The following is a 12813-nucleotide window of genomic DNA, read 5'->3' on the forward strand; positions in this document are numbered from 1 at the left end:
GAGACGCCGGGTGGTCTCCGGGGCCCCAGGCCAGGGTAGGAGCCCAGCCCCTGGTCCGGAGACCTGGTGACCCTACAGACCAGCCCTGTCCCCTCTGTGCTGGCCCTCCTCCCCCCTTCGCTCGCTCCCTGGTTCCGCAGCCATAGGCTCAGACCCACCCGCGGTCGGTCCCGAGGGGCTGACTCAGACTTGGCCACAGCTGGGCCAGAAAGCAGAAGCTAGGGGGGGCTCCTCCCTTCCTTAACGGGCCCCACCCCAGGGGCTGGGGCAGCCTCTATTCCACCCCAAGACTTGACATGGATGAGGGCAGGCATTGTCTTCACTGCGGTTTGTCAGGGTTTTTTTAATGTGGGGTAGGGTGTGTGTACCAGAGGGGTGAGATGTGTTTGTGTGTGTGTGTACACTCGGAGGTACACTGGATGGCCTTGGGCAAGATCGAGCCTCAGCCTCCCCTTCTGTAAACGCAAAGATGGGACGCAGGAGTTTCCGAGGGGGATAGGGCGTTTCGGGGGGGATAGGGCCTTGCCTCAGGATCTCAATTTAAGGTAGCCAGCTCCCCAGAAAAAGGCCCGAGGCAGATGTGGGGTGGGGGTGGGGGACTAACCAGATTCTGCAGGTCTCGAGGGCCAGTACAAGCCAGAACTCGGAAAGCCCCCAGCTGGGACGTTGGGTCACCCTTTTACTCAGTTCTGGGAAGTCCTGTGTTTCTACACAGGTAGCAGCAAATTTGGGACCTGTTTCCTCGGTTTCTGGCTGGAACAGCCCTAAACCTGGTGCCGTCTCTGCAAAGCCCACTTTCTCGTGGAAGCTCCCCCAGGCTTGGAACAAAACTGATTTTGGCTAAGTACATACAGATATAATAAATGTAAACGCTACAATTTCCCATGGCAAATGCAACTGTAATGGTAATGGCAAGATTTGGTGCCCACGTGCTCTGTGCCCATTTTATCAAACTGCCCCACCCCACCCCCCGAAACTTCCCATGGGAAGTAGTGAAGATCGGCTTTCCTATCCCTTGGCAAGGAGGAACTATTGGGTCAGAGGGAAGGCAGCTGCCCACAGGTGGCTGAGGGCGGGGACTGGGAAGAGGCTGCAGTGGGTTATTTACTGGCTGAAGCCAGAGCACTTTAGCCTTTGCTTTCCCCTCAGGAACACCTGGTCGTCAGGAACCTCCTGACGCGGCCACAGAGGAAAAGGAAGCTCCTGATCCCCAGAAGCCAGTGGGACCGAGATGGGCCAGAGATCAGGGGAGGCTGGGCTCTGTTCAGCCCGTTGCTCCTGCTGAGCTGCTTGGAAGCCCATGAGGGGCAGTAAGGGTGGACTCAGCCAGGTCTAAGGGGAGGAAACATGAGATGGGGGAGTGATAAACCAAAGGACAGGGACCCTGCGGGGAGCGGTCAACTGGAGCCAGGTGGAAGATGCTGTGGGGGCAGAGGTCACAAGGTTGGCCTGGCTCTGCCCCCCGGGGGATCTGGTGGTGGCCTGTTGAGGGCCAAGGGGCCTCCAAAGCTGAGTGGAGTGGTTAGGACCCCGAGGACAAGGGGAGCCCTTAGGGGCAGGAGGACCCGCTGGACTGGCAGCGTGGTCTGGTCTTGCAGAGCTGGGCAGGGTCTCGAGTCCCCTTTCCTCTGGGACCTTCTCTGGACCCTGAGGCAAATGGAACAAGTACATGTATGTCAGCCCTCAAGGGTGGCTTAGGCTGGGGGTGGGGGGTGGGGAAAGCACACCCCTTCCATCCCCCCTCCCCCAGAAGGCCCATAGTTCGCAGGCACCAACAGTTCCAGAGCTTTATTCGTGGCAATGCCGATGTACCGTACAAAATGCTCCTGCCGGGTCGGCAGCATAAAAATCAGAGTGCTCATCCTGGAAAAGGGAGGAGGAGGCTCGGCTGCCCGGGAAAAAGAAAGGGAACAACATGGTAAAAGAAGCGGCCAGGGCGACTCATGGTGGCCAGGTGGGCGCTGCTGGCAGTGGTGGGGCCCGCTCTGTGGCAGGGGGCCTCCGTTCCTGGGGCCAGGCCCAACGGGCCAGTGCTCGAGTTTATTTTGAATGAATCTCATGATGGGGAGGGGGTGGGGAATTCTGGGTAATGGCCCCCTGGGGCCGGAGGAGGCCCCACCACAGGTTTCACTTCAGGGTTTGGAGGGGAAGCTGGGGTCTGTGGGGCGGGTCCTGCCCGCCCGGCCCCAATGTCACAGCCGAGGCTCTTGGAAGTGGCCGAGCGAGCGAGCGAGCGAGAGGTTCCTTCCTCTCCGGGCCCCTGGGTCTATGGCTTAAAAATCAGGGCTCCCAGGCTGGGTTGGCGCTGCCCAGAGGCCTCTGTAAACAGGGCAGGTGCAGCCAGGAGGGGTTCTGGTGACCCCAGAGGCCTGCAAGGGGCAGGGAAGGGGGTTGGGTGCAGGGTCCTGGGAGGACAGTGCCCCTGAAGGGGGCTAGGGTATGGGCTAGAGGGGCCCCCGACAGCCATGGAGAGACAGGGCAAGATGTAGAGAAAAACTGGCATGTGGGGGTAGGTGGGGCGGGGCGGGAACTGAGACAGACAACCAGTTGGCAAGGGATGAGACAGGCGGACAGAGACAGGTGGGCAAAGAGGGAGAGGGAGAAAAGGCTCAGGGGAAAAAAGAGGAAGATGAAGGGTGAGGGGGGGGCGGGAGCCGAAAGGAGGAAAAACCAAGAGAAAAAGTACTGAGGCGGGCAGAGACTTGGACAGACTCAGATGGCGGCAGAGGCCACGCGCCAGGGCGTGGGGGCGCAGAGGCAGAGAAGGTCGCGGGCTTGGTCCCAGCCTCTGTGTGGGCTCTGCTCCTCCCTCCCTCGGACTGGACGTCAGCGGGCAGCAGGTGGGGGCCCGGGCCCCGGGGCGCGCACGGGGTGGGCCAGGGTGACGGTGAGTGCGTCGTTGTGCTGCACCAGCGAGGCGTGCTGGTAGTGCAGCACCAGCTCCTTGAGCGACCCGTACAGGTTGTAGGGCTCGGCAAAGCCAAAGCCGGTGGCCGTGCGGTAGATGACACAGTGCTTGGTGTCGCCGTCCACCCTGTGGGCCAGGCCAGTGGTGCGTCAGACGGAGCCCTGGGCTCCCTGAGCCCGTCGGATCCCGCTGCCTGGCCAATAACCCCGGTCATCAGATCCCCCCACAATCCCCTCTGGCCACAGTGCACACCCACCGTTTTCCCTCACCTCCAATAACCCGAGCTCCGCGAGGTGTGTGAACAGCGCCCACCCCCCTGACCCCCCCCCCCCCTCACACCACGGAGCAGGCGTAGCAGCCCCGCTGGCTGCTCTCTCGGATGAGGAAGGTGCCATCCCTCTTGCCGCTCAGCATATCCTCAGCCTGCGTGCGGTTGATCTTGCCCACGTACCATGTCCGCTCCTCGTGGTGTGGCAAGTCGTCCTCATCCTCCATCAGGGAATACTGGCTGTGAGGGTTGTGTGTTTGCAGGGGAGGGGGGAGGGGCACACATGGTCACACACCTGCCAGCAGCCAAGATCCCCCTGCTGCCCAGACAGCATTTCTTCCCTGGCTAACAAACTACTCTTTCTTCAAAACCCATCAAAAAAAGACCTGTCCCTCCGGGAAGCTGGTAAACTATGCATCCTTCAAACGCCCTCAAAAATAGCCCCTCCTCGAGGAAGCCCTCCACTAGGTAGTTACTTACTCCTCAGTCTCGTTTCTGATTCCCAGCCACTCGTTGATTTTCTTCTGCCTGGCACCTTTTTGGGTGAGCCACCTGAGGGCGGGCAGAGAAAGCTGGGCTCAGGTCCCTGCCGAGGTAGAAACCAAGGCTGGGGCAAGGCTGGCCCTGGATGCCCTTCAAACCTGGCCCCAGACAGGGGCAGACCTGGGAAGGCTGTTTCTGGATGCGTTATCGCCGGTGGCCACGTGGGGGCAGCCTCCACTTGGCTAAGGGAAGCTGAACCTTGGTAGGCTCCCGTGGCTTCAGGTGTGGCGCTGGGGTGGGGTTGGAGGGCACTTTTCTAGAACACGCCAGGCCAGAGGAGCCCTTATTACGAAAGGCTGTATCTTAGGGATGGCCTCTCGATGGGCCAGCTGTTTGCTCAGTGCCTCTATTTCCCTGGACGTCAAGGGCAAGCTTCACCAAGGCATACCTGGTGGAGCCCCTGTGTGTCACCCGCAGCGGGTTCGAGGGCAGCGCTGGGACTTGAACCCAGGCTGGGATGGCCACAGCCTCTTAAGCAGAGTTTCAAGAGCAGGGGCTTGTGGATGGGCCGCTTGGTGGAGCAATCGAGCGGGAAGGTGGCGGAGTCCCCAGGGCGCCCCGCGCGAACGGGGCTGCGCAGGTGCGAGGCACTCACACCAGGTACTGGTCTCGGATCTTGCGCAGCTGCATCAGGTCGGGCTTGAGGCTGTTCATGCGCTTGTCGATTTCCCGGTTGTCCGAGGCCTGCGCGCGTAGCTCCTGCTCCAGCTTTGCGCGGCTTTCGTGGATCTCGGTGATGCGAGACTTGAGCCGCTCTGAGTTAAGCAGGATCCTGCGGACGGTGGTGCAGAGGGCTCAGCAGGCGCCCAGGCGCGTCCCTCGGGGCCCTCTTTGCACCTAACCATGGGCTCCAACCTCTCGGCTTTGGCCCGTGCTGTTTGCCCAGGGCTTCTCTTTCTGGCCCAAGCCCTAACCATCCCTTAGAACCCATTGCCAACGCCCGACTGTCCGACACAGAGCCCTGGCTGTCCCGTCTGTCTCTCTCCCCTTGTGACTCACCTCTGCATCTCTTTCTCATTGCCCTCCCGCCGGAACCGCTCCAGATACTCCTTGCTGCACTTCTCTTGCGTCTGGCCCTGCTCTTCGAAGATCTTGATAGTCTCGTTGAATGCCTCGATGGCTGTGCGCTTCATCTGCAGCTCCTGGAGGAGAGAGTGTGTGTGTGTAAACCTGTCTTTGGACCATCCCACAGGGAGAAAGTGATCCCAGCGCTCTCTGGCTGGCCCTGCCACCAGGCGTGCGAATGCCCTGGCTCCTGCTTCTTCGGCTGACCTGCTTGTCAACCTCCAAAACCCCATTCCCACCAAGCTCCCACCTCCTCACATTCTCCTTTGGGCTACCTGGCCCTGCAGGCCCTGGTGGCCTCGGTCTCCCTGGGGTACCTGCGAGGTGCGTGTGTACTCCTCATAGAGCTGGTCGTACTCGCGGCTCTTGTCCTGGTACTGCTGGTGGTAGACCTTGAGTTGGGCGCCCACAGCCTCCACGCTGTCCTCCTTGACAATCTGGTCCTGGGGGCACCCGGAGGAGGGGTCAGGGGGAGACCCAGATGCAAAGTCTGGCCCAGCACACTTCCCCTTGGCTCCCGCCCCCCTGCTGCAGCCCGGACCTGCTGGTACTTGGACACGGGGTACAGCAGCCGAGTGTCCAGCTTGGCGTTGTACTGGGCCAGCGACTCGTGGCGGTAGTGGGTGATGAGGTCCACGACGGAGCAGAAGGTGAGCGGCTCGGAGAAGCCGTAGTGGCCGTCCCGGCGGAACACTTTGATCAGTTTGTTGTTGCCGCCTTTCCTGGAAATAGGGGGAGCGGTCAGTGACCGCCAACACCCTGACCTTGGCCCCAAGTCTCCCGGCTGTGACATACACCCTTGATGTCCTCCTGCCGCCTTCTCGGACCACTGACACCAGGTTCGTGGGTACAGGGCTAAGCCCCTACCTGAGGGTCAATGTGTACTCCCCCTGGATCTTGCTAGATGCATCTCGAACCAGGAAGGTTCCATCGGGCATGTCTCGGAGTTTCTCGTTCACCTCCTCCCTGCCGAAGAGACCCAAGATCAGGGTCACCTGCCAGAGACCCTGCTCCCCACACTCACAACCTCCCACCCCAGACAGACCCCATGCTGCCCCCACCCCACCAAGGCTCTGGCTCCACTCACAGCTCTCCCGGAGCTTCACCAGCTCCCCTACCTAGAGATGTCCCCCCAGTACCACTCAGCATCCTGCAGGGAGGGCGGGCTTCCCCCATTGGCTAGGCCCCCTGCGGCTGGCTTTGCCTTGGGAGGCTTAGGCGGCAGTGCTGGGGAACAAGAAAGCAAAGCCATGTTGAACACCAATGGTCCACTGCCACCAGGCCCACTCACACCCTGCCCCAGTAAGAGGGGGCGGAGGGGGGTGTGCACACCTGGGGGCGTGACTTCTTCCTCTTCCAGGTGTTCCTTGAGCAACTTCTCCACCAGTTTTGCCGGGAAGTCGGGGCCGGGCTCAGTCCTGTGGGGAGGGCGTGCGGTGAGTCCCGAGTGGCGCCTGTCTGTCCCTGTGCACACACAGGTCTGTGAACCCTGATACCTGGGCTGTGTGTGAGTGCTGGTGGGGAGAGGGAGGGGAGGGCTGATTCCTGCTTATGTGCACATAATAGGTGAGATACATCGCAAACCAAAAAAAAAAAAAGAATAAAAGTCCCAAACCTGGGGTGGGATGACTGGAAGCAGAGGCTGGGAAAGACGCCCAAGTGGGGGGATTTGGTGGCACTGTGGGTGAAGCGTTGGGCTACTAACCACAAGGTCGTAGCTTCAAACCCATCAGCAACTCCAGGGAAGATAGAGGAGGCTGCCTGTTCTTCTAAAGCCAGCCTCGGAAACCTTTAGGCGCCCTACCCTGTCCTTACCACCCAGCGGCTAGCGGCTGCGGGCGAGCCCCAACCTCGCTCCCTTTCTTGACACCAGCTCCCAGTCCCGCCCTCCGTCCAGGCATAGCCAAGGCTCACCCATCGGGTGCGCTCCCTGGCGGCTGCGGGGGCGCGGGCGGCAGCGAGGGCAGCAGTAGCAGCGGCCCGAAGGCAGCGGCCAGAGCTCGGATGGCAGGGCCTGCAGCGGGGGCTCGGCGGGCCACGCGCCCCAGGTGCTGCAGCAGGAAGCGCAGCGTGAGCGCGCGGTGCAGCGGCAGGGTCGGTGGCTCCAGCGCCTGCCCCACAGGGCCGGCCCCCTCTGTGGAGAGAAGCCGACCCGCTGCAGTGAGCCACGTTACCTGTACCCGCCCACCCAGGCCCTTTCCCCCCCCCGTGGGCGCCCCCTGGGCTCACCCCGCAAGACCCTGAGCGCCTCGGCTGCAGCCTCAGGTATCACCAGGGGCGCTGGAAGCGCCAGCAGGTAGCCCTTGATGCCATCCGCCAGGGCCACCACGTCCCACTGCTCCACGTCACTTAAGGACCAGTCTGCAGGGGGCAGGGGACACACGTCCGGATGATCCTAGGTCACTACCTGGACCTCTGATACCGGGTGCTCCCCCCACCCTGTCCCCATGTTCCCCTCACCTGTCCGTGGGGCAGGCAGCTCTGGCCTGCAGAGGGAGGCACTGTCCAGCCCTGAGGGGGGTGGGGGGGTGGGGGGAATGGGGCAGGAGTCAACCATGTGAAACGGTGAGACTAGCTCTCAAATCCAGACCCCCACCCCCTACTCACTGGCGATTTGAGACCCCGACAAGACTGGAGGGGTGATCCCGTTCGCCATTCCCTAGGGGTGGGGGGGTTGATGTGGGGGTGGTAATAGGGAGTGGTGTCATGTCTCCCTACTCCACATAGGGGTCCCTCAGCTGGCCCATGGCATGAAGCTCACCTGTGCGCTCAGCGGCTTCCACAAGCTTTACCAGAAGGGGCGGCGCCACGTCTGGAGGGGAGAACTGCTCAGGCAGGTCGGGGAGAGGGAAGCCTGCCGGAGGGAGGGAGGGAGGTTAGGGCGGCATGTTGGCGAGGTCCCTGGCAGGGCCTAGCATGGCTCCCTGCCTGAGGGATCCCTCCGCTTGGGTCACTTCAGGCAGGGACTGGCTCAGACAGGCAGCTGGCCCAGGGGGCTCTCCATGGGTGTGTGTGTGTGTGTGTGTGTGTGTGTGTGGTGGGGAGGTTTCAGCTGGAGGAGGAGGGCCTAGCTGAAGGCAACAATGTTCCCGGTCACAACTTGGGAAAAACCAGAGGTGGTGGGTTACTTTGTATCCCGCCCCTCTGAAAGAGATGCCCCCAGACGCCTGGGGCTGTGTGTGATTTCATTTGGAAGCTAGGTCGTTCATGATTGTGATTAAGTTGTTGGGTGCCTTCGATTTGATTCTGACTCACAGCAAGCGCACGGGGCACAGCTGACCCGCCCTGTGGGGTCTCCTGGTCCTGGGCTGTCACCTTGCTGGTCGGCTAGGTAAAGGCAAGGCGCCAACGGGAACCAAGAAGACCCTCAGCTCGATGCTCTGCGGTGTGGCTACCACAGACGGGGGCAGGGCAGGGCAGGCGTGGACCTGGAAATGACTTGAGGGTACGAGGCCAGAGTGCGCTCCTTAGACGCAAGACTTGGTCATACATGCTTTGGACATGTCGTCAGGGGAGACCCGTCCCTGGTGAAGGGTATGTGTGGTAGCATGGAGGGCAATGAAAGGGAAACAAGGCCGACTGATATAGGGGCTGCACCCACGGTCCAGGCATCGTGCCCATTCCCAGGGGGACAGGCGCAGGGCCAGGCAGCGCTGCAGGCATGGTCGCTGTGATCAGAGCGGACTCCAGGGCACTGAACAACAAACGGTGACAGCGATGACCCCTGGCAGGAGCAGGTGGCCACCAGGTCTTTTCTCCCAAGGAGCCACTGGTGGCCTCCAACTGCCCGCCTTTGGGTTAGGGGCCAACGGCTCACCCACTGTGACACCTAGGCTCCCTGTAATAAAGTTAAAAGATTTCGAGAGGAGACAGCATGCATGTCGGGTCCAGGGACCGGCACCCTTGTAAGAAAGGGCAGTTCCCCAGAGCCCCCCCTCCCAAGTGCAGCCATGCTGGGATCTGGACTTCCAGTCCCCAGAACAGGGGAGAAGAGAGGCCCGTGGGAAGCTGACCACCGGAGGTGCTGTTACCATGCCCACGGAAGACTCATACATCAGGCTTGGCCTCCGCCACAAACCCCAGCTGGGCCGCCTCAGGTAGGGGACCTGCCTTCTCTGGCCTTCAGTTTCCTTAAATAAGGAAGGGGCCATTAGCATTAGCATTGTGGGGAGGGAGTGTTTACAGGGGGGGGGGGAGAAAGAAGGTAGAAAGGAATGCACAGGAAACAGTTCCTGGGGACCTCTACGCCTTCTCCTGAGGCTTTTGCTGTTTTTCACAGCACTTTGCTTTTTAAAAAGGATTCCCTATCCCAAGCCCAGGGACTCACTCCCAGCAGCCAGGCAGCCCGGCCCGGCCCCCTGGTTCTTTCCTGTTCAGAAGCCTCTGGCTCCATCACCACATTTGACCTGGAGCTGGTCCTCGGCAGGCAGGGACGCCCTGGCACGCAGCAGGGACAAGCCAGGGCCTGCGGGGCGTCCTGAGTGATGGGCCAGGTGGCGCCTCAAACTGGAGAAGGGCCCAGCTGCGTGTCGCAAACGCCAAAACAAACAGCAAGCATGCACGGCGAAGGGGGGTAGGTGACGCCCCGAATGGAGTTGGGGGAGGCGACCCTGAAAGTCTTCTGTGACCAGTATGCCAGCAGGTGGGGAGGGCCCCACAGACCCGGGTCCACCCCCTTCCCCCCAATGTTACAGATGGCAATCCGCGAGGCTCTGAGTATGACAACCTGCTTGCTGTTACCCAGCAGCCTCGGCCTGTCCCTGGCTTCCTGAGCAGCAGGCATGTAGGCGGGAAGGGACCATCCCTGTGGCTTCCAGATGAGGAAACTGAGGCCTGGGGTGGGCGGCTCTGGCTGAGGTCACGTGGTCCTGGAAGGCTCAGAAGGCAGGCTGGGCAGCTGCCCCACATGGGGCTTTGTGGCGGGCAGGCGGGCGGCTGGAACGGGGCCAGGCCAGGGAGGGAAGCGGCTGTTACCAGGGACAGAGGCAGGTTCTGGCTGGGAGCCCAGATGGGGCCTCCTGCTCTTTGGGCCGAGGTGGGATGCAGGCCTAGGCCTGGGCACGCCAGATGCAGAGGGGCCCAGCGTCCCTGCTCTGCCCCGAGTTGGGAACTCCAGATCAGCGTCCCTTATGTTCAAAATCAGACTGACCTTAGTGCCTCCTAGCTCCCTGGACATGCTGGGTGGGCCTCTGGCACCTATCTCGCCCTCTGTGCACAGGGCCTCCCAGGCTTGCCCGAGGGTCAGTGCAGACCAGGCTGGGTCCCCTCTCCCCAGGCAGGCTTCATTTTCCCCCAGCTGGGACCCACACCTGCTGCCCGGTGCATGGCAAATCCAGCGTGGACTCTGTGCCAGGCTCCCTGCTCTCCCCGGCAGCTCTGTGGCACCAAGGAGGGCTCAGTTTCTGAGGAGGGACACAGGGTCGTCAGGGGTGTTAGGTGGGTTCCACGGGGCGCCCCATCCTGAGCGTCCCCTCATTTGAAAACTTGCGTAACAATGAGGGCTGCTCCTGGGACACAGTCTGCAAACCACCCGATGGAGAATGTGCCTCTCGGTCCTTGGTCCGGCTGAACTTTCCTGGGACTTGCAAAAATTCCCATGTTCCTCTCCAAACCCCAGGCCAGGTGCTGCTGCCTCTACGTCCTCATTCCACCCCACGTGTGGAGCCTCCTGCCCCCAGAACCTGACAGTCAATCCCACTTCCTGACCTTCGCCCTCACTGCTTGGAAACAGTCCACCCCCAGCTCTCCCCACTCGAGGCTCCTTCTCCCGTTCTGGGCCGCCCTGGAACCACCTTCTTCCGATTTCTTTAACTGGCAGTTCCACGAAGGCAGCGCCCGGCCTGTCCTGTGAATCGGGCCCAACCCCAGAAAGACGGTGCCATCAATGGTCAACAAGAGTGACCGAGAGCCTGAGCGCCCCACCGGCGAGAAGGGACAGGTGGGGCTGTGGGAAGACAGCACCCTGCCATCATCTGGCTGCTCACCTGGCTCAGGGGGCCCATCCCGGGGTCGGGCAGGTAGCGGGCGGGGGCCACGTGGACGGGGGCCGGGCCGGGCCAGCGCCACAGGTCCCAGGAACTCGACGTAGGTGCCGGGAAAGTCACCACGCTGCCGTGAGCGCTCGTTGACGCCAGGCATCCAGCCCACAGTGTGTGGGCAGCGCTCCCCGCCCTCGGCCACTCCCAGTGCCTGCAGGGCTGCCCGGCTAACCACCAGCAGGTCTCCAGGCAGCAGCTCCAGGTCCTCGGGCCGTTCCCGGCGGTATGGGTACAATGCGCGGTATTGGAAGCCGTCGGCACCAGCCATGGCCAGGCAGGGGCGAGGTCCAGAGTGTCAAGTGGCTGCTGGGGGTCCGTCTGTCCCCATTGGCCGAGTCAGGGCCCAGAGGGTCCGCTGAGCTGGCTCAGAACACTCAGACCCCTGTGTCCACCATGAAGTTGAAACAGTGGAATTTAGCCAGGGGAGGCCGGGCCAAGCCTGATGAGTCTAGGGGAGCTCACACCTCCATCTGTTCCATTGGGTCACGACCCCGACCAGGGTCTTTCACCACTGTGCCCACCATCAGCCTGCAGGCAGGAGGGGTCTGCAGTGTGTTCTGGCCACTCAGCCAGGTGGGGACCAGGATGGACCACTCACTCACTCCCTCATGTGGGGGGCCTTCGGCGCCTGAGGCTGGCGGCTCTTCTGAGAGAGTCAGGGGCACAGGTGGTCACCATGCTCAGCGGGGATGTGGACCTAGGGGGAAAGGCAGGGCAGAGTCATCTGGGCTTGGCCCCCTCACCACCCCCCACCCCTCAGCCCAGGGATGGGCCCCAAACCCAGGTTTCAGTCTCAAACTCACCAAGCCCCCTCAGGGCCATTGGGGCCCTTCTGTGGGCCTCGGTTTCCCTATCTGTTAAGTGGCAGCACCCCTTGGGGTCTTTGGGGGCAGAGCTTTAGGAACCTGCTCAAGGCATACGCAGCAGCAACACATCCCCCGTTTGCCCTTGTTAAGAATGGGGAGATGAGGCTCAGGGCAGAGATCATCATTCAGGGCCAAGTACAAATGCAAATCCTTCTGACTTTCTGGCCCAAGACGGGGTGGGGGGAGTGTGCAGTGGGGGGAAGGAGTGTGTGTGTGTGTGTGTGTGTGTGTGTGGTCAGTCACATAGTCAAAAGCTAGAACTGGAATGGGCAGGACTGCTGGGTTAGTGGGGCTGGGGGAGGAGGCTCCAGGAAGATCTGGACAGGGGTCAGCAGTGACCAGAGCCCCACAGGCCATGGTGGACGAGCAGAGGGAAGGAGGAGGGACCGCTGCGGTTGCCACCAAGTGAAGGCCTGGAGGTGAGTCAATGCGAGCAGACCTTGTGCCTCCACAGGAGGGTGTGTGTGTTTGTGTGTGTCCCTGGCATCTCTCGGTCCAGGGGGCTCCCCCGGAGGGGCTCAAAATGGGTAGGGGTGGGGTCAGCAGCCAGAGGGGAGGGCAGACCCAAGGCAGATGGCAGGAGTGTCCTGTGGCTGCCAATGGGGGTGGGGGTGGGGTGGGAGCTGACAGATGAAGGCCATGATCACCCGGCTCTGAGCTGAACACAGGTATGCCACCCTGCAAGGCTGCAGGGCAGGGTCTGGGGGCACCTGAGTGGGGGCAGGATCCTCAATGAGGCTGGGAGGGTGTGCTGGGCAGCGGGGCTGTTGGTGTACAGGCTAGGTATGGCAGCTAGGCGGGTATGTGCCTTTGACCAAAGAAATTCGTTCAGGGGTCTGGTACGAAAGCGAGGTGGCCTCCCACACAGGGTCTGGAGGTCCAGTACTTGCCGCCACCAAGAGTCCCAGGAGACGTCCTAAAGAACAGGCCTCTCTGGCCCCCCTGTGCCCACCCTGTCACCTTGATTCCACAGGCGGGGAAACTGAGGCCCAGAGAGGGGACATGGAGGAAAGGGATAATCGGCACGGTCTGGGACCTCCCGCCATTCCACTCCAGGGTACACGAGTTTGCACAAGCCCCAGTGTGCGCCCCCCTGAATCCATGAGGCCGGGTAGGGGAGTGGGT

The 12813-nt window shown here is 61.9% G+C and overlaps 2 protein-coding genes across 2 annotated transcripts in view; both read right to left on the bottom strand.

The window, feature by feature from the left end:
* Positions 1–1862, bottom strand: part of IFI30 (IFI30 lysosomal thiol reductase) — a 5945-nt gene extending 4083 nt beyond the window's left edge. The window contains exon 1 of the mRNA XM_004698143.2: positions 1773–1862. Within this exon, the coding sequence (XP_004698200.1) occupies positions 1773–1862 (90 nt within the window). The remainder of the gene's footprint in view (positions 1–1772) is intronic.
* On the bottom strand, positions 1774–11515 carry PIK3R2 (phosphoinositide-3-kinase regulatory subunit 2). The gene is made up of 15 exons (XM_004697801.2): positions 10769–11515; positions 7546–7638; positions 7245–7295; positions 7014–7145; positions 6699–6918; positions 6117–6202; positions 5903–6011; positions 5652–5750; positions 5326–5506; positions 5102–5227; positions 4719–4861; positions 4315–4491; positions 3657–3728; positions 3246–3416; positions 1774–3034 (listed from the first exon to the last, which is right to left on the bottom strand). The coding sequence occupies exons 1-15, from the start codon at positions 11088–11090 to the stop codon at positions 2827–2829; spliced, it is 2190 nt and encodes a 729-aa protein (XP_004697858.1). The 5' UTR covers positions 11091–11515; the 3' UTR covers positions 1774–2826.
* Between the last annotated feature and the right edge of the window lie 1298 nt (positions 11516–12813).

Source organism: Echinops telfairi, unplaced genomic scaffold, assembly GCF_000313985.2.
Source record: "Echinops telfairi isolate 266 unplaced genomic scaffold, ASM31398v2 ScPeMD7_7457;HRSCAF=8495, whole genome shotgun sequence".
Classification (NCBI taxonomy): Eukaryota; Metazoa; Chordata; class Mammalia; order Afrosoricida; family Tenrecidae; genus Echinops; species Echinops telfairi.